Here is a 20,885-nt window from a genome sequence, read left to right on the forward strand (position 1 = left end):
AGCTTTTAGCAGTATTTCAGTTATTTCACGGCGTGTCAGCTAACTAAGACACAGGTCAGCTGTTCCAGTTCTGAGTGACTCACCTTACTTAGATTCTTAATGCATACACCTGGATTGAGACCATTCGGTTCCTTCTCAAAATGTCGCTCGTCGGAGTGCTTGACATCACTTGCATCAACTTTGACTTTCCCTGCGCCACACCAATAAGTTCCCTAAAGAATTAAAATGGCAGGTTAAACAATCTAGTATATCGATACACAGTAGCGAATATAGACTGTAGGTAGTCTATTTAAAAATTGAAATAACTAAAAGAATCCTTGATAAATATTTCTTGAAGAAACGTTTCTTACATTTTGGACACAATGTTTTAATCGTATTTGTTGATTAATTTGTTTCTTTTATTGTCTTAAGTCAGACACGAACCCTCGTTATTCCGGAACCTCCCTATCTGAACCTCCCCCCACCCCCCACCCCCACCCCCAATTATGAATCGAGTAGAAGCAGTTGTGACCTTTTGCACCAATCTTTGTGAGTTTGAATAATGATTGAAGACAGAATTGAAACCTATGCATGATATAACCCTCAAACATGTCAATGAATACTGTTATTCAGGGATATCCAAATCAGCGCTAACAACGCAAACATTCAACAACAGACAATACACAACAGACAGAATAAACACGCAAACATGACAATGAATACTGTTATTCAGGGATATCCAAATCAGCGCTGACAACCTAAACATTCAACAACAGACAATACACAACAATGAAATTCGGGTGCAAACTAATCCATAAACCGGGCTTATAATGTATGCCTTAGGGTGTGGACTTGGCCCATTATATGTATCATATTATTTACAATACAGAGCGGCCGTAAGCTCGAGGGGCAATCGACAACAGGCACATTTGTAGAAGAGTAAATGCTTGAGTGAGTGAGTATAGTTTTACGCCGAATTTAGAAATATTCCGGCAATATCATGGCGGTGATCAGTTTAAACACTCGCTCGTAAAATCTCTACACTTGGTCACGATACCTCGAGATCTTCTAAGATCTGTCACTGTTAAAAACAATTCGCTGTTGGTTTCCCAGCGTTTCGTGAGTGAGTGAGTAAGTTTGGCTTAACGCTGCTTTGAACAGTATTCTAGTTATATCACGGCGTGTCAGCTTTGTTTGGCAGGAAAGCCCAAAGTGATGAACGTCTGAGACGTTTACCACATTCGTGAAACCCCCGAGCCCGAGAAACATAACCGTGGTGAAATATGATTTAAACCCACAATCATGTCTTTCTGCTACACCCAAGGGACATAAGACTGCACAACGAACTGCGGCGCCTTAGAATCACTGGGTGATTGGATGAGTTGGTTTAACTTCGATTTTAACAATATTGCAGTAAAATCACGGCGAGTCAGGTTGGCGTGGGAGGAAAGTGAGGCAGGTTTAAATAGACGTTTACCACTTTGGTGAAACCCAGGGGCGAACCGGCATTCGAACTAGCGACCAATGGTTTTTTTGCACGACTAAGGGACGTAACTCTGCACAGCGAATTCCGGCGCCTCAAACGATCAAGAAAAGTGCGATACAATAACACGACTGAAATTCAAAAATGCAAACTTCAAGTAATGATAATGAGCAAGGAGAGGGTTGATAAAACTCACTATGGCTATGGGTAATATATAGAATAACATTCGAACAACTGTGTAATAATAATTATCACTCAGTTGACAGAACATACGTACCGTACTCGACGCAATAAGCACCCAGGGCGCTCTCAAAAATGAGAAATATGGAATATTTTTGGAGTTGAAAGATGGTAAATTTCGTGGTTTATGCTGACAGTCTGAAATGTTTATATATACGACAGATATATTTTTCCAGAATTTAACTGCCCATAATTATGGGTACACACGAGTGCGTATCATACGCGCATATGTAAGCAGTGTTAGAAATTGGCACTAGTCCTGTAGTCCTTGCCAAACTGATCAATAGTTAAGGTATCATAAGGACTAGTAGGAATTTGCCATTTGTGAGGGTTTTGCTATACGTTATCTTTATAAGGACTAGTGGACTAAAACAGTTTGTTTCTACCACTGATGTAAGTCTTGTGTACACTAATCAATCGGAAGGGGTGCTAATTAGGATTGTTTACTAGCCAATATATTAACAAAATCGCCGTGGGCGCTTATTAGAGCGTGGCGCTAATTACGGCGAATACGGTAATTCCCATAGCTCGAATGTTATTCTCTGAAACTACATATGATTTGAAGCACAACCAGAGAGATATAGCTATAGGTTTGCAGGGCAGACATAGAGCTCTGATTCATTCACGGAAAGCGTCCCGTTGTGTTATAAAGAACTAATTTTCATATTAACTAATACAGTAACAACATGTCTGTTTAAATATAACTAAATAGTCATTTCAAAGAATTATCTTCAGAGGTAATGTTAGTTCAATGTGTTCAAAAACAACAAATTTTGGTGCGGTTTTAGATTTGGTGAAGGGGAAGAAAATATTAGTTTAATATTTACGACATCAAGACTTGTTAGTTCAAAAAATTCCTTAACTACTATCTTTGTTCGTTTGTTTTTTAACGCAGCATTGAAAAATATTCCAGCGGTCTGTAAATATTGTCCTGACCAGACAATCCTGTAACTGACATCCTCAACATCGATCTACGGAATTGGGATACGATGACATGCATCAACTCTAGAGCCTTAAGTCCAAGACACTCATTATGTCTGACGACATCGGTCGAGACTCCATAAAGTCTCACACAGACAAAGATCTTAAAACTTGCCCGCCATCTTGGTTGTTGCCAAGGAAACGCTGCTAATGTCACCTTTCCAAACCAACATGGCGAAAGAGAATATGTCTGAATGTGTTGGTGAAGAAGACCTGTTTTTGCAGCTCTAATTTTAGTATTGGCATTACGAAAAAAAAATTCTCGTGACGTAAAAATCATTTTGAATAACTTACATGCAGACACGTTATGAAATGCTGACAAACGGTTGACATAGTTTATAACTTCTGGGCACCCAGATGTCGGCCTGAATTAGAGCCGGTCTTTATTCCTCGCCGACAGTTGATACGCGGTGAAATTAAAGTCGTAAAGGGCGACACACGGGGCAGATGGAAGCTGAGCAATAGAACTACCTCGTGTGTCATGGGGTGGGACATCTGATTGTAATACGAGTTGGTTAACTATGTTTTTGTTTGTTGTGTAACGCCGCTCTCAGCAATATTCCAGCTTCATGACAGCGGTCTCTGTGTAATTGAGTCTGGACCAGACAATCCAGTGACTGACAACATGCTCATCGATCCACGCATTTGGGATCGATGACATGCATCACCCAATCAGGGAGCCTGACCACGCGGTCCCGTTAGTCGCCTCTAACGTCAAGCATAGTCGCCTTTTACGGCAAGCAGGGGTTGCTGAAGACCTTTTCTACCACGGATGTTATGAACAAGAGAAAATGTCATTTTGATCAAATATTTCATCAATGCGTTGATATATCGTTACCTCGATAGAGGCCACGTTGTGAACAATGAAACCAGTTGCATGAATTTGCCAATCAGCATGAAGCGATGCTTGGAGAACTTACATATAATAACTACATCCATATCCATGCTGCTGGGAGTAATATAATTCAACGGGAAATTACGAATATGAAATTTGATACTCATATCATTTCTTTCCCTGTTATTTACTCACTAATATATTATTGCATGTAGACTTGCTGCGGTGTCTTTAGACTTATATGAGTCAGTAAAATATGTTAACTTTAAGTGTGTAATCAAATATTTTGAAGTGCTATTGTTATTTACAACTATTTCTAAGCACACACAGACAAGAAGAAACCAACACGTTCAAACAAAAATAATAACTTTCTTACATTTTGTGATCGCCAAAACTAGAAAAATGCAAAAGCAAAACTATGAATCAAAATGGATCGTTCAAAGTGCTCATTGCATGTGCATTGCATGACAGTGCGAAACGTGAATGAAATGAGCATGTGACAAAACAGTGATTTGACACTAGTGATATATGACTAAACATAGCATGCCACGTGAGTTGTGATAAATAACGATTCACTGACTGACAATAGCAGGTCACGCTAGTAGCAATATCACCTGTGAGTTAAAGGAGGTCATTGGACCAGACATTCCTTGACACGGTGATAAATCCTATATCGGGTGAGAGAAGAAGGGCCTTATCAGTGTGACCTTATGTCTCCATGATTTGTTGTCGTTCACGTGGGGAGGTGCGGTTTGTGTTATGAAAGACGCTAGCTACCCTTGTGTAACACAGAGATAAGGCCACACTTTGTTAGTTTCATGTTTCACGGATCGGTCGAAAAAAAAGAAAGTAAATAGCTATGTCAATCATTTATTTATTTATATGAAAGTCATTCTGCCGTGGAGTTAAAACTACAGCTTCCTTCTTGAATCGCTGATAGTGATGTAGACATGGAATTTGTATATTACATTTTATATTGAATAAGATGGTCTATATTACATAACAAAAATAAATATTCTTATGTTTATTTATTTCTTAGACCGGCTGCTTTTCAGTAGGGGCGAAAACGAAAAATTGACAATGTGTTGCCTAAGCTATCTTGTCTGCTGGCAGACGCATTTATTATGAGCTATATGAGTTGAGGGCCCATCGGGTGACAAGACGTTTTATAATCTGTTTCATCTGCAACCTTTATATAACGTACTCAAGGGGATACTGAAGAGATACATAACAGATATTACAAGTGATTCAGTATGTTTGAAACAATGTTTTTGGCGATTATCAGTGATCCATTCCGAAAACATTCATCACTATTTGCCTTATAGGCCAATGGAATAAGTCCCGGAAGATATTTTTTAGAAAATGGCATATTATGTTTAGCGGGATTACAGCGTTTCGTTATGACATTCTTTGTACAGTGAAACCTCGCTAATGTGGATTGTAGCGTCCCGTTTGTATGTTATGTCCATATTAACCCAGTTCCTGATTAAACAGCGTTAGAAATTGGCACTAGTCCTATAGTCCTTGCCAAACTGCCCAGTGGTAAAGGTATCATATGGACTAGTAGAAATTTGCCATTTGTAAGGGTTTTGCTATATGTTATCATTATAAGGACTAGTGGACGAAAACTGTTAGTTTCTAACCCTGTTAAAGAATCGCGTTTCAGTGTAATTGAAGCCCTGGTCCTTATCGTAATCAGCTGTTAACTTATTATCACTAACAAAGTGTCCATATATGAAAAATAAAATTTAAAAACAGCAACTCCAACTAACAGTTTTCGTCCACTAGTCCTTATAATGATAACATATAGCAAAGATTGTCTTATATGGTGGTCTAAACAGACAGCAAAACAAGTATATCATGAAACGAATAGGAAACAGTTATTAGATGGGGATGTATTTCATACGGGCATCACATGCGATATTACATGCGTCACAACAATGAGTATCTCACAACAGGTGACGTGCACAGGACGTCTCCCGGTCGCAATCTGACGGAGCACGGTAATGGGCAGAATGAAGAGTGAATTTTCAAGTGTACACTTTTTTTTGACCGGCAGTTTATTTGATTGTTACAGCAGCATCATTTGTGTTTCAGCAGTGTTCCGAAGATGAAGCCAACAAGATTTGATCCTTGGGAAATACCCACGTAACCAAAACTTAAAACACATGAAGAATGTATACACTTATTTTCTGAAAACACAGTTTCTAAAAAATTCACATGAGATACTGACAGACTGTTGTAACCTGAGTAATCCCAAGGGGCTTGCACTGGTGATTACAATATATGGCCAAGCTGACGACACGAACAATCACTCATGCTATCAACCACTGGTTTGTCTGTCCCAGACGCGATTCTTGGGACTGGAACATCGTGAAGAGCAGTATGTGCGGCAATACGTGTAATGAGATGGTTCACTTACGGTGAAAGGAAAGTACCACGGTTTGGGTACGCCAAACTCGCCTGGCCGGACATTGTCCACGTACCACGTGATGACCAGATGAATAAGGGTGTCGCCTAGCAACATGACCATTGCGTCCAGGAGGGAGTAGTTGTCATCAACTGTGGCTGGGCTGGTGAAATTGTTCCACTGAGCTCCTGCACCTGAAACAAAAAAAGGATAAACGTGACAAGTGACGGGGGATGTTTTTCTTTTTTTAAATTTTCTACTGGTAAATTCCGATATGTTGATGGCATTTGGGACAATTTGGCGCCTCTTACACCAAACATGGAAGTATGGGGACCTCTTACATCCCAATGTCCAAATATAGGGTTGAAAATAAGTTGAGGAATATCACTGTGGTAACTATAGACTCAGGCAAGCTCTTCACTATTAACAAATTGAAAGTAAATTCCATGGCTTTTGATTAGCTAACATATTAATATGATTTCGTTTAAATTTCTCAAATACTAAAGACATTAGGCCAGGCACATCAGCGGACTACCTACTTCGCTTGTAAAGCATTATGTCGTTGAACGGTCGTACTGTTTTGGCACCGTAGCCTTCAGTTTTTGTGTGTAAATAATTAAATAAACAGTCTGTGAAGCCAAGCGGATTTGCGCAGTGTGCACATCGGGTTTTCTATGCCCAAAACCGGAAGCCATATTGATTTCAATTCTTAAAATAACCACTACATTCTGTGATCATACGTGGATAATGGGTTTTTTTATGGACAAAAAGTATAAATTGCAAACAGTAGATGAAAGGTCAAGCTGCTCCTTTGCGTTGGGGTGGAAGGTGTTACATGAGTGTAGGTTTCCACTCGTGACATCCCGGAACCAGTCGACTGGCGTCTTGTCTATCTCATTAAATTCAGATCTTAGATCTCGCCACCGCTTGATAAAGATCTGAGGACATCCAACTACGGGTCACGTCAGAACAACCAATCGCGAACTTTGACCGATCAATGAAACGACTAACAAGAAATCCACATGAGGCAATCAGAAAGCAGCTTTCTCGAGTTTCTCGGCACTAGTTTCAAACTGAGGACTTTAATTCTAGACCACGTTTTAAAAAAAAAATTGATCCAAACTTTAAAAGTGAACAAAAGAACATTCCGGCAGGGGCCACGGAATGTCTCTTGTGTTTGAGATAGTTATCCCATTGAAACGATCTGGTAAGCGATGCTCTGATGGGTCGGATGAAAGGTTGTTCTGACGTGACCCGTCAGATCTTTGTTTAGCGGTTGCGAGAACTAAGATCTGATTTTAATGAGATTGGCTACTTGTAATGTGCGGAATTTGCCCCTCTACCACCGAGCGTAGTGTGGACGGCCATCACACCCGTGTAATGTTTCAACAGTTGATAGTTTCTTCACTGAAGATACCGCGTGGTATTTCCAGAGGACTAAACAATAAATACAGATAAGCTGGTTGAGGTGACACAGTCGTCCGAGGTGCCTCAATTCGCTGTGCAGAGGTATGTATTTCGACATTGGAAGGGCTCCCAAAGAGGATCCCGAACTCTGACTTTGCACAATAATATGTCAGTGAGCAGTGGGTCCAGGCCAACAAATTATCTCGAGGGGTAGCATCCAGATATAAAAAAATGTACACGTCCATTGAGATACTGCAGGTTGAGCAGGAAAATACTGCGATCACAGACCAGGGCCCACTTTCACAAGGCAAGCTTAGCGCTAAGATGATCGTCACTCCAATTCTTTAACATAGGCTTAGAATAGTCGTAGCATAAAGATCGCTTTACACAAGAAGTATCAAAACCCATGCCCTTCAGTCGGAGAAGAGCCTGCTTCTTGCCAACAAAAAGCCACTGAACGATTGTCACAATGCTGTTTTAATTATGTAAATTTCAGATGTGAAGGACATGTATCTATTGTGTATTTTTGTGTCGCAAATCGTTATCTGTGTGTAACAAGCATCTACCGGTCCCGTACAGTGTTTGATATTGGGATTATGCCATGGCCAGCTGCTGTCACCGTTTATTACACACAAACGGGATGCTAGAAATAAGTGCAGGTTCAAGATTATTAACTGTTATTTTAATTATTCACCATATCAAGATCAAAGATGGCGTTACACATAATCCACAAAGTATGCAATGTTGTTATTTTTGTAGCTTGTATAACTTCTAAAAATCACATAGCCAATGAAACCGCAATAATGTTTTGCTGTTAACTCCCTTGCACACTGAAAACATATGAATTACAATGAATATCAGTAATACATAAACCGTATATTTTCCTCTCTCTCTCTCTCTGTCTCTCTCTCTCAGACCAGAAAGATACAAGACTCACCAGTCCCTTCGTACAAGGCGATGACGTTCGCCCCGTACGCCATGGCCATATTGAGGAGGATGGAGGCACTCAGCTTCTCAGACCGAGACATAGTTTCATAGCGAGATTGGAGGAAGAAGTAGGGGAAGTAGGTGAAGAAGAAGAGGATTCCTGCTATGGCTGCACCCACGTTGGCTGAAAACATATTCCGTTGAACTACATGCATGCATATTCTTCCAACAGCAATGTGTCAAGTTTGCTTGTTCGTTGTTGTTTAACGCCGCATGCAGTGATATCTCAGCAATGGGGCAGCGGCCCCGATATAATTGAGTCTGAAATAGACAAACCAGTTACCGATACAACGAGCAATGTTCCACCACGTCGGGGTACTGGTCGGTAATACCCATGAAGATCCGGAGTAGAATAGGTCTTCAGCAACCCATGCTTGCCGTAAAAGGCGACTATGCTTGTGAGAGAAGACTAACGGGATCGGGTGATCAGGCTCGCTGCATGCATGTCATCGTATCCCAATTGCGTGGATCGATGCTCATGACATCAATCAATGGTTTGTTTGGTCCAGACTTGATTATTTACAGACCGCTGTCATGTAGCTGGAATATTGTTGAGTGCGGCGTTACACAACAAACAAACACATAGTTAACCAACTTGTATTACAATCATATGTCCCACCCAATGACACACGAGGCACTTCTATTGCTCAGCTTCCATCTGCCCTGTGTATCGCCCTTTATGGCTTTAATTTTACCTCTTATCAACGGTCGGCGAGGAATAAAGACCGGCTCTAGTCAAGGCCGACATCTAGGTGCCCAGAAGGAGTTATAAACTTTGGTCAACCGTTTGTCAGCATTTCATAACTTGTCTGCATGTAAATTATTCAAAATGATTTTTTACGTCACATGAATTTTTGTCTTAATGACAATACTAAAATTAGAGCTGCAAAAACAGGTCTTCTTCTCCAACACATTCAGTGAGTGAGTGAGTATGGTTTTACGCCGCTTTTAGCAATGTTCCAGCAATATCACGGCGGGGGACACCAGAAATGGGCTTCACTCATTGTACCCATGTCGGGAATCGAACCCGGGTCTTCGGCATGTCGAGCGAACGCTTTAACCACGAGACTACCCGACCGCCCCCCCCCCCCCAGAAATATTCTCTTTCGCCATGTTACTTTGGAAAAGTGACGTTGGCAACAACCAAGATGGCGGGAAAGTTTTAAGATTTATGTCTGTGTGTGAGACAGGTCTGTCGGCAGACTTTATGGTGTCTCCCGACCGATGTCGTCAGACATAATGAGTGTCATGGATACGATCGAATGACTTTACTTTTGAAGGGTAGTGTAAACTATAGATATACCTTCAATATTTGTTTACGTTAGGTAGTGCATATTAACCGTTATTAATAAGAATTTTTATATACAAAAACAATATCCCCAATATCCCAAACATGTCAATGTATAATATATCTTGGTTTTCTGTTCATCAATCAAAAAACATTAACCATCAATAAAAATCTTTACTGCCCAGAGAATAAAACCATAAAAAATATAACCATGTTCCACTTTGAATATGAATGATGAAAAAAGATGTCTCATTCCCCCTGACCATGAGTGTGTTGTATGATAAAAAATATTTCAACAAAACCATCTGTAATTATGATTTATCTTCAGACCTTACATTTCAAATCGTCCTTTGTTTGTTTTCGTGTTGTTTAAGGCCGCACTCAGCAATATTCCAGCTATATGACGGGGGCCTGTAAATAAATAGTCTGGACCAGACAATCCAGTGATTGACATCATGAGCATCGATCGACGCATTTGAGATACGATGACATGCATCAACCAAGTCAGCGAGCCTGACCACCCGAACCCGTTAGTCGCCTCTTACAACAAGCACAGTCGCCTTATACGGCAAGCATGGGTTGCTGAAGGTCAGTTCTAACCAGGATGTTCACGGGTATCAAATCGTCCTAGTTTGAACATGGGAGTTATGCCCCCTTCTCACCTTTATTCGCGAACACGCTGATCATGAAGCAGAATGAGACGACCGACATGCCGTAGCAGAGTAGAAACACGAAGAGAAGAGAGGGGTCACTTTGGGCTAACACCGGACCATTCGCACTGATGCTAATGCCACACAGCAACGTGTACACCGCCATCACCAACACGATGTAGATGAAGACCGTCAGAAACCAAGACATCCAATGTGCAGCAGCGCTCAAGCCCATCAACTTCATGGACTCCTGATGACAAAAGAAAGGAGTGTTTACTTCTGAGAACCATAGGATGGCGGCCTCTAAATAATCGAATCTGGACCAGACAAACCAGTGATTAATATTTCAAGCATGGTACCATGAAATAGGGGTAGGACGACTTGCAATCAATGAAGTCATCGAGACCTAATCAAGGGTACATACGGTTAGAAATTGAGTGAGTGAGTAGGCTTTTATGACGCTTTTAGCATGAGTGAATGAGCGTTGTTTCACGCTAGTACAGTTAGCCACATCCGGTGTCAAACAACATTCATTCAGTGATGACGTCAAAATCATTACTCTTCGCGATATTTTAATTTCTCACCATGATAATGGTCAACTCTATCGATACATCTCCGACATATACGCCAACACGTCATGACATCATCAACAGGCCGTGAGCGATAGGAGTCCGCAACATTCCAGCAATACAGATGAGGCCAGTAAATAATTAAGCCTAGATTACGTAATTAGTAATTGACGCTGTGAGTAACGATAATTACAAGTCGGCGAACGATAGCGTCGAGTCACCCAGTACACACTGAAAACCACCGGGACCCAATGTCTCTTACTACAAGTGTAGCATGTCGGCGGTGCAGGGCCCCGTTCAACAAAGTGATCTTAGCGCTACGTTGATCGTAACTCCCATTCTTTAACACTGACTTACGACAATCGTAGCGCTAAGATCGCTTTGTGGAACGGGGCCCAGATTCCTGGGCTCCGTTCCATAAATCGATCTTTGCGCTTATACGACCTAGGCCCCGTTCCACAAAGCGATGTTAGTGCTACGACTATCGTAAGGATATGTTAAAGTATGGGAGCTACGATCATCCTAACGCCAAGATCTCTTTGTGGAACAGGGTCCAGGATCCCATTCCACACAGCGATCTTAGCTCTACGACTATCGTAATGGGAGTTCAGAACATCTTAGCGCTAAGATCGCTTTGTGGAACGGGCCCCTGAACTCACAACTCACTAAGATCGTTTTGTGGACAACTTGTCATATGTTGTCCCCCTCAAATACCATGTCATCCGACCCTAATGATCTTTAGAAGCGTGTTTTGGTGTGATGTCACTTACAAATACAGTAAACTACGGTTATTACGAACACGCTTATAACGAACTGGCGGATATAACGAACTGGATTTGAGGTCCCTGCCATTTGCTGTATATATGCTTATAACGAATTACGGTTATAACGAACTAGAATTTGTGGTCCCTTTGAGTTCGCTATAACCGATGTTTACTGTAATCTGAAAGCAAAATACCTACCTTCAGTTTTTTCTCTTTTTCGTAGACAATGCCTTTGGTTGTTTGAATTGTGCAGAGGATGAAGCTCAGCAAGAGGAATATCGGTAGCTGGGTCTGCAAGACTTGAATCATGGGGTCCACGATGTATGGCGGGTAGGGCATGCGCATTAGGCGAATGTCAAGGCCATCTATAGTGCTGGAGGCGCTTGAGTTATGGGTTTTGATGATGGCTTCATTCACGACACGCTGTACCCACAGAAAGCCGGACCCTTTATAATCTGTGAACATAAATGTAAACTATATCTGTAATTCCTGAGTCAAACAGCCCCTTAATTTGAAAAAGGCCCACATTTTCAAATACAATGGGTCATTTTAACATTGTGCTGTTTGGGCAAGTTAGGGTGTACCACTGGATTATTTGAAATTTTCACATGTCAGAAAGTTCCTGGAGTGAACCCTGAGCCATTGAGTATTAACTCACATAATATCATTCACTATGGGTATTGGCAATTTTCTTTGATTTTTCAATAGATATTTACTCACTTAATTTTTTTTCTGTTTGACGTTTTCAAAACACAATTCTGCTTAAAACAAGATTTCAGGTGACGTCTTACTTGCATCTCTCAATGAGACGCAAAGTAGTGCCATTCAGCAAGTTTATTGTTAAATAAACTTGAACTTCTAAGATTTCCAACGGGGCAAGTGTATAACACGTACCGTAGCCTAATGCTCTGACTGCATGCCAAGCGGACCCTGTTTCTAGACTTGGTCCCCTGTACCCATTCTACAGCCGACTAAAATCTGTGACGTGGCTGATTGCCAACCATCGACGGCAACGTACACAGGGGATGTGGGACGTCGATCATCACTTGCAATCACTGGATAGTCTGAACAAGACTCGATCGTTTCCAGGACGCCGTAATATTGCTGGAACTATACCAAACAAACAGAGCAGTACTAACCTGGAGTTGCGGAACTTCGGGGAGAGTTAGTCTGGAAGAATGGGAAGGTTAGTCGTGTCCGCCATTTGTCGTCCTCCGACAGAATCCGGGGCCTAACGGCATACGTCAACTTTTGCGGTAGAGACGTGTCGTCAGCATCAACGTTGAACTGCACTGCGCATGTCAGGTTTTGGGAGTTGAAGGAGAAAAAGTTCAACATTGCTTCCTCGGTTGAAAATCCCATCATTTCCACTGAAAAAAAATAACCATCATCGTCATCATCAAACATAACCACTTCCACATCATTAATCAGTACCTGTTCTTTGGGGAATTTCAGGAACATGAGATCAGTTAAAATCGTTTAAGCTGATCAGTGAAGATCCGGGGTAAAATAGGTCTTCAGCAACCAATGCTTGCCGTAAATCAGGAATATGAGATCAGTTAAAATCGTTTAAGCTGATCAGTGAAGATCCGGGGTAAAATAGGTCTTCAGCAACCAATGCTTGCCGTAAATCAGGAATATGTGATCAGTTAAAATCGTCTAAGCTGATCAGTGAAGATCCGGGGTAAAATAGGTCTTCAGCAACCCATGCTTGCCGTAAAATGCGACAATGCTTGTTGTCAGAGGCGACTAACAATTTCAATTTCTTTATTAACTCAAACCACCAGCCGGTGGTATATGAGCAACAAACATATATAAATATATAGAGAGGATATTTACCATCCCCAAACACACAAGCGTGATAACCTCTTTATCATATAATGTCATTCTTTAATTCTGTGCCTCAAAATCGCTTTCCCTCTCTCACAAACATTACCGAAACATTGCGAGTTTTCCCGGAATGCGCGCATTAATATTTATTACGTCACAGGGTAAGTGATGTGTCAGTCGGACATTGACAGTAGCCAATATAGTTCCAACTGAAATCTGTTTCTTATACAGTGGCGAAGCGACGCAAACAACAGTTGTTTTTAATTGCCTTTCGTGGCAATCCATCGGTCTGTCCGCTAGAGCCCGTTGTCAAAGGGAAGCTACTCTAACCCTAGTCTATGAGACGTCATGGCCACGGTCAGACGTTGTTGACAGTCGGTTTGTCCTGTCATTACGTTAAGAAGTGTAGTCAGATGTACACACAGCGACAAAACGAAACAAAGGTAACAATTCAAACAGGATTCGGCTCAATCCAACTATTTTAATTTGTGGAGAAGGTTTTAAGTCGCAGAGGTCTACAAGCACAGATATGGCTACTGATCCCGCTTGGCTAGGCCTCGTGCCCTCGCAAAATTGTTTCAAAATTTATATCTCCCAAACTTATAAAATGCCTTAGCTACGTCACAGTTAGACACTGATTCTCAGTATATTAGACTGTTCTTTTGATAATGATAGCAATTATCCCTGTAGTTTATCCAGATTCCCGATGACTCGATCGCCGAATGACGAGGGCGACGCCCTGTTTGTTTATAAACAGTGAAAGTAGTCCTACTTGACCTTTGATATTTGCATCTCTGTCCGCATATGACCCCAACGGATATCATTTTTATCCGTTGGCTTTATCCTGCCGAGAAACCTACCCATTATATGATAAACAGAAATACAATGTGATCAAATGGCAACAGTTGTTTACTTTAGTACAGAGAGTAATATTTTTACAAATGTAGATAGTTTTTTTAAGATTGTAAGTTCTCATATTTGACATCAAATGTTTGAGAATCGGGTGGTCAGGCTCGCTCATTTGGTTGATGCATGCCATCGATCCCAATTGCGTGGATCGATGGATTGTCTGGTCCAGACTAGATTTTTTACAGATCGCCGTCATATAGCTGAAATATTGCTGAGGGCGGCGTTAACAACAACCAACCAACCAACGTTTACGCTGCTCAGCTCATGTTACTGAGAAAATAATCCTACACAATTTGCAGATTATAATATAAGAAATTTATCACCTTGTCCATTAGCTGCTCCATAAAAAGAAACAAAGACAGGTGTAAACTACATGATGATTATTTTAATGAAAGGTATCATTTTTTTAGGTCCGTATAAAAATGCAATGCCATACCGATAGTGCACTTGCCATAAGGCCGAGCGAAAGAGACATGGGGTCCCAAAAAATATGATACATTCACACGAGTCAAACAGAGTCCACTCAAAGGTGCTCATAAAGTCATGTCATGTAATACGACATACGACATGCCCCCCTCAGCTGTCGATCAAGACGATTCCAGGGATGCCTTTTTGGATTCATGTCTGGAGAACATGCTGGCCAAGGCAAAACGTTGACGTTAACGTTGTTGGGATATTGCTGAACAAGTCTAGCGGTATGAGGTCGTGCATTATCCTGCCCCAAAAGAGTTCCCCTTGGCTGTCCTCTTAAAAACTGCATTACCACAGGTCGCTTCATCTCTGTATCTTTGGCCAGTTAGATTCCCGCAGATGGTGACAAGCCTTGTTGTCCACTGACCGCCAATACCGTCCCATACCATGACGCCGCCTCCACCATAACAGTGCCAGTCAGGTGCCAGTCGCTCTCCCCTTCGTCGACACGGACTCGGCCATCATTTCGGAACAAGTTAAAGCGACTTTCATCAGTGAACAAGCACCCTTTCCCAATCACGCCGCTGCCTCTGACATACAGTTCGTGCCCATAGCATTCTGCGTTGACGGTGTAGAGGGGTCAAGGCCATTCCACGGAAGGGGCGGTAGACTCTGACACCAGCAATGCGGAGTCATCGTAAGATTGTTCGTCTGCTGATGTGGTGTCCTAGTGCCGTCGCCGTCACATATCGGTTCTACAGGTGGGTTGTCTGGATGTTGGGGTCATCATCTGGCGTTGTGACCCTTGGTCTTCCCAATCTTGGACGGCCATGTGTCTGGCCTGTTTGCTGATAACGGCTCATCAAGATGCTGATACTGGTTTGACTGCAGTTAAAGGTTTTTGCAATCTGCCGCTGAGAGGCCCCAATATCGGCCATACCAAGAGCTCTGTCACGTTCCTCTTGTGTGAGTCTCGGCATTTCTCTGATGTTCTTTTTGCTGTTGCATCCTTGCTCTGCCCCAGGCCGGTATTTATGCAACGATTATGCACCAACATTTTTTTCAGTCCCCCAAATCCTGTTTTTACCATTTTTCATGACTGCATGAAATTCATTGCATCCTGCAAAAAGTGACTTCAATGTGTGCCCAGAGTGTGTTTTGGTGAATGTTTTCTGATAACGTTTTAACTTATCGCATCGTCTTTAATTCAGATAAAACTTAATTTACAAGTTTCTCCTCCCCGGTAGTTGATTTAAGGTATGCACACCGGTATTTAAGTTTAAATACGGATCGGTTGGCTAGCCAGGTGGTTAAAGCGCTTACGCCGATTCCCTACGAAGGTACAATGTGTGAAACCCATTTCTGGTGTTCCCCGGCATGATATTGCTAGAATATTGCTAAACTTGGCGTAAAACCATAGTCATTCGCTCACTCAAGTTTATACCTCCAAAAACGCAATAAACAAAACAAAGACAAGTTAAATTCAATTCTTAAATGATTGCACAGGCGCGTTAGCTCTTAACTCATTAGAATCTGTATCCGAGCTGTAAATGTTTTCGATAACCAGTTTTCGATTATTTTTTTATTCTCAGTATATCACTCGGGTTAATTCTGCTTTTTCCGCGGATTATTTAATACTACTTCGTGCTCATGAGTGAGTGAATGAGTGAGTATGGTTTTACGCCGCTTTTAGCAATATTCCAGCAATATCACGGCGGGGGACACCAGAAGTGGGCTTCACACATTGTACCCATGGCGGGAATTGAAACCGGGTCTTCGGTGTCGTGAGATTGAGTTGAACCGTGTGTTAAAACGACGGATAATGTTTATTGACTGATAGATAAGCTTGGCGTTGATTTCTAAAACACAGTCACCACAGCATGCCGGTGATAGTAGAAGTCGTTTCCTTAGTTACTGATACAATTGTGTACATACCCTATAGACGGAAAGCGGTCGCTCTATCAAGGATGGCAATTAACCAAGAAAGTCTACTAGCCCAAATAGTGATAACAAACAATAAACCCTCAAAATGTTTGAAAATTCTACTAGCCCTTAAGATACCTTTAACATTCACAAAACTGTTCCAGGCTTGTGGTAATTTCTATACCTGTTTCTGAATTTACATATTAAAAATCCAAGCCACTTTTGTGGCCCTGCGTTCCCAATGTATAACTACCTCAATTTAACAACTCTTCTTTAATAATGGTTCAAATAATATTTACATGTGGTATTATTTACATTTTAATATACAGTTAACTACGGCTACAACGAGCACGCTTATAACGAACTGTATATTTTTGTCCCCCCTCATTTGTTGTATATGCGCTGTATATATGCTTATAACGAACTACGGTTATTACGAACTACAATAGGTGGTCCCTTTGAGTTCGTTATAACCGTAGTATACGGTAATTAGAGACTGCTCCATTTTAGATAACCCATTGATAGCTTACTTCACGGAAGAGCGTGGTATGCGTAAAACTGGTTCCGGTAGATTGTTGCGGTGTAGTTTCTCTATGGCTGACACGCTGCCAATGCGACGTAAAATTTTAACTGAACACGGTTGGATACGGGCCTTCACTGAGATATTCTAAGATAAGGTTGGTACCGAAATGGGAATACGTCCAGGTTTAACGCTATTAGTCGTTTTGCATATTGGGAAATACAAGAACCCGGTCTAACTATCTTTTGGAAAACTGGTTTCCGCGCGCAGAGTTCAGTTTAGTTCAGTTTATTCTCAGAAGGACCCACAAACGGTGGTAGAACCACGGACCTTCTTGATCATAAAAACAAGCTGGAATTCCACACACATTGATTACACAACCAAATAACCCGATAAGCAGCATAAATTATTCTACAGAAAAACGAAAATACGTATACTTTATTTCAACGGGGCAATTGCGACCCCTGTCCTTTTTAAGCAGAGGGGCAATGTCTGACTTTCAACATAATTTGTGTTGTATTGTTTACATATGGGAAAGGAAATCCCGAAATATTGGGTCTACTTATACATGCCCCTGTTAAAGATATATGATGTTTGATGTCCGTGAACTTCCCTTGTGACTTTCGTGACAGTCTACGGTCTCATATACCATTAATTTGTCGCTGGGCAAGAACATCCCAGAATCAGTCGAGGCATGACGGACATCGTTGTACCCCTCAGATCTCAATGGTTGTAGTTTGTGTTTTACGGATTTTACATAACCAATTTTCTTTGGTCGGTCGAAAAGCAATGAGTAAATAGATGTGTAGCTCAGTTTATTTAAATTATACATAGCATAAGCTGTCAGCAGTTGGGTCTGTCGGTTAAGTGGGAACAACTAAATTTAAATATAAATAAAACACTTTTGTAAGTGCAGGTATTTAGCGTTTTTTTTATAATGCCATGTACATGATTTATACATGTATTACTTCTGGGCCCACTTGCACAAAGCGATCTTAGCGCTAAGATGATCTTAACTCCCATACTTTAACATAGGCTTACGATAGTCTTAGCGCTTAGATCGTTTTGTGCAAGTGGGCCCTGATAACCTTGTTGCTCTTCATAAGGTGTTTGTCAGTTTCATTGTTGTCCATGTTGTTGTTGTGTACATTGTCTCTATGACAAAAGGGTAATCTCAGTAAGCCCAGTAGCAGAAGATCACGTTTCAGCCTCCTAATTATCACCACATTGACCACAGCGTGCGTATTCATTAGGGATCTCGTCAGGTTCACGTTACAAACACACTTTCATCCTAATTCTTAGCGTTGTCAAGGTAACTGGTAAATAAGCACTAGAGGATATCCATGTGTGTTAATTGTGACAACTGCGCTAACTAATGTAGAAATATTGATACATTTTCAAGGTTTCCACCTGTTTCTTTCCATATACAATGGGTACGTACTTTCTATATACAATGGGCGCGTACTTTCTATATACAATGGGTACGTACTTTCTATATACAATGGGCGCGTACTTTCTATATACAATGGGTACATACTTCCTATATACAATAGGCACGTACTTTCTATACACAATGGGTACATACTTTCTATATACAATGGGTACGTACTTTCTATATACAATGGACACGTACTTTCTATTTACAATAGGCACGTATTTTCTATATACAATGGGTACGTACTTTCTATATACAATAGGCACGTATTTTCTATATACAATGGGCCCGTACTTTCGATATACAATAGGTACGTACTTTTTAATTTTTGTTGAGGCTGGGAATTCTTAGAAAAGTGGCATGGACATACTACTATTCAATCCTGGACCTATTTTCACACCACCATACATCGGAACCATATTGTAAGATTAGTACAAAAATTGCATAATAAAAACCAGGCCAAAACAAGCATAGGTTGCTGGGGACCAATTCTAACCCAGATCTTCACAGGGTTTACAAAAGGAAAACTTACAGTTTTAGAATACCGTGTGAAATAGTATACTAAAGGTAAGTCACGGTGCAATAAAAGATACCGTTTCAGAATAAACTGACTTATATTTCTTTTGCTGCTACAGGTAATAACTTTGGTTTTACTTATTGTAATCTTTCATTGTCATTCATTACAGTATACGTACTTGGGTTAAAGTATATCAAATTCAGCTAACATTTAAGTGTTATTTGAGGATATTTAAAATAGATGTGAAAAGGCTGTTTAGACAGCGGAGCGGGGTAACGAGTCTGTAGTCTGTAGTGGCGCTGAGATGGTAAGCGTATAACGGTATCACATATGGCCAAAATTCCACCAGGAAAGTACCAAAGTCTTTGATAGGCCTATAAAGAAAAACACGAAGACATTACATCTTTAGTGGCGACGTCCTCTTTATCGTTTGTAGGGACCTTTCAGGACTACTTCATGATCTTTCATGCACTGATTACAAGAATACCCTGAAACGTCCTCACAAACAATACACAAAAAATACTTCCAGGGATACCGCCCATGAATGAAGTGATCTATCATTAAGTACAGGTTATGCACATAATGCTATCACCAAGCTGTTAGCCTCCGGCTAATACTGGTATCATGTGGTGACTCAGTCGATACATTTAGAAATCAACGCCATGTGATACATCGTCATACATCAGCCGTTGAACAAATAACTGAATGCTCTTGTGTCAGTCTCACAGGTCATTTAAGTCCGTAGCGGAATAAGCCGAATGGACCCGAGTGGTTATAAAATGGGACTGAACTCGCTTGGTGAGCAGAATGTGAAAAAACGTGTTGAACCAAATCCAAGTTGTTCTGATATATCATGATGGAACTTAATATCCCATTTAATCAGATTGTAGCACATTCATAGATTTGTCTTACAATTTGATCCAATGTCGCTTTCAACAGTATTTCAATTTGATTCAGTGTGGGAGGAAATCCCGACGTGAAGCAGGCCTTTGACGTTTACCGGTGAGTATGGTTTTACGCCGCTTTCAGCAATATTACAGCAATGTCACGGCGGGGGACACCAGAAATGGGCTTCACACATTGTACCCATGTCGGAAATGGAACCCGGCTTTTCGGCGTGACGAGCCAACGCTTTAACCACAAGACTACCCCACCACACCGTAAGTAATACAAGGAGGGAGAACCGAAATAACCAGACTGGGTATATTTTTCTTTATGATTATGAGATTAAGTATTTTTTTTTTAAATAGCATCTAACAACGATGTATTTTAATGGCGTTATTTTTTTCAACAGTCTTATTCATAATTACTTTTTTAAAGCATTGTGGGACAATTTATTATCTTCGATAACATCCCAGGTCTACCAACCCCTAGAATATCAAAATGGTCGGTTCCAAAGTCAAATATCCTCTTTTGTTTGAAACCAGTTTTTATTATGGCTTGGAATTGATTCATATTTCTAACTGAATCAATACAGTCATTATTTTAACATAGGCACTGATTTGTGTGTCACTTGTTAAATATTGTTTGCCGGAGAATTGAATTGGGGAAAAGATAAGAAATAGAATTATAACTCCACTCCTCGAAAATAACGTCGCTAGTTTGAATGAATTGGATACATTGCACTACCTCCCTATCGCAACAACTGGGACGATGTCCTTGTTTTTGCCTTTTGCCCACATAGGGGCAACATGCTGTTTACCTAACAACAACTACACGAGGATACTAAGCCTCCATGCCGTATACA

The 20,885-nt window shown here is 40.9% G+C and overlaps 1 protein-coding gene across 2 annotated transcripts in view; it reads right to left on the reverse strand.

Annotated features, from left to right (window-relative positions):
- LOC139444828 (phospholipid-transporting ATPase ABCA3-like) overlaps positions 1–20,885 on the reverse strand; it is a 50,084-nt gene that overhangs the window by 18,817 nt on the left and 10,382 nt on the right. For both annotated transcript variants that reach the window (XM_071225807.1, XM_071225806.1), the window contains exons 3-8: positions 12,733–12,963; positions 11,792–12,048; positions 10,273–10,510; positions 8,273–8,446; positions 5,941–6,122; positions 84–212 (exon numbers count right to left, since the gene is read on the reverse strand). In XM_071225807.1, coding sequence (XP_071081908.1) covers positions 84–212; positions 5,941–6,122; positions 8,273–8,446; positions 10,273–10,510; positions 11,792–12,048; positions 12,733–12,963 — 1,211 coding nt within the window. The remainder of the gene's footprint in view (positions 1–83; positions 213–5,940; positions 6,123–8,272; positions 8,447–10,272; positions 10,511–11,791; positions 12,049–12,732; positions 12,964–20,885) is intronic.

This window comes from Haliotis cracherodii, unplaced genomic scaffold (genome assembly GCF_022045235.1).
Source record: "Haliotis cracherodii isolate W230 unplaced genomic scaffold, xgHalCrac1.p SCAF_6, whole genome shotgun sequence".
Classification (NCBI taxonomy): domain Eukaryota; kingdom Metazoa; phylum Mollusca; class Gastropoda; order Lepetellida; family Haliotidae; genus Haliotis; species Haliotis cracherodii.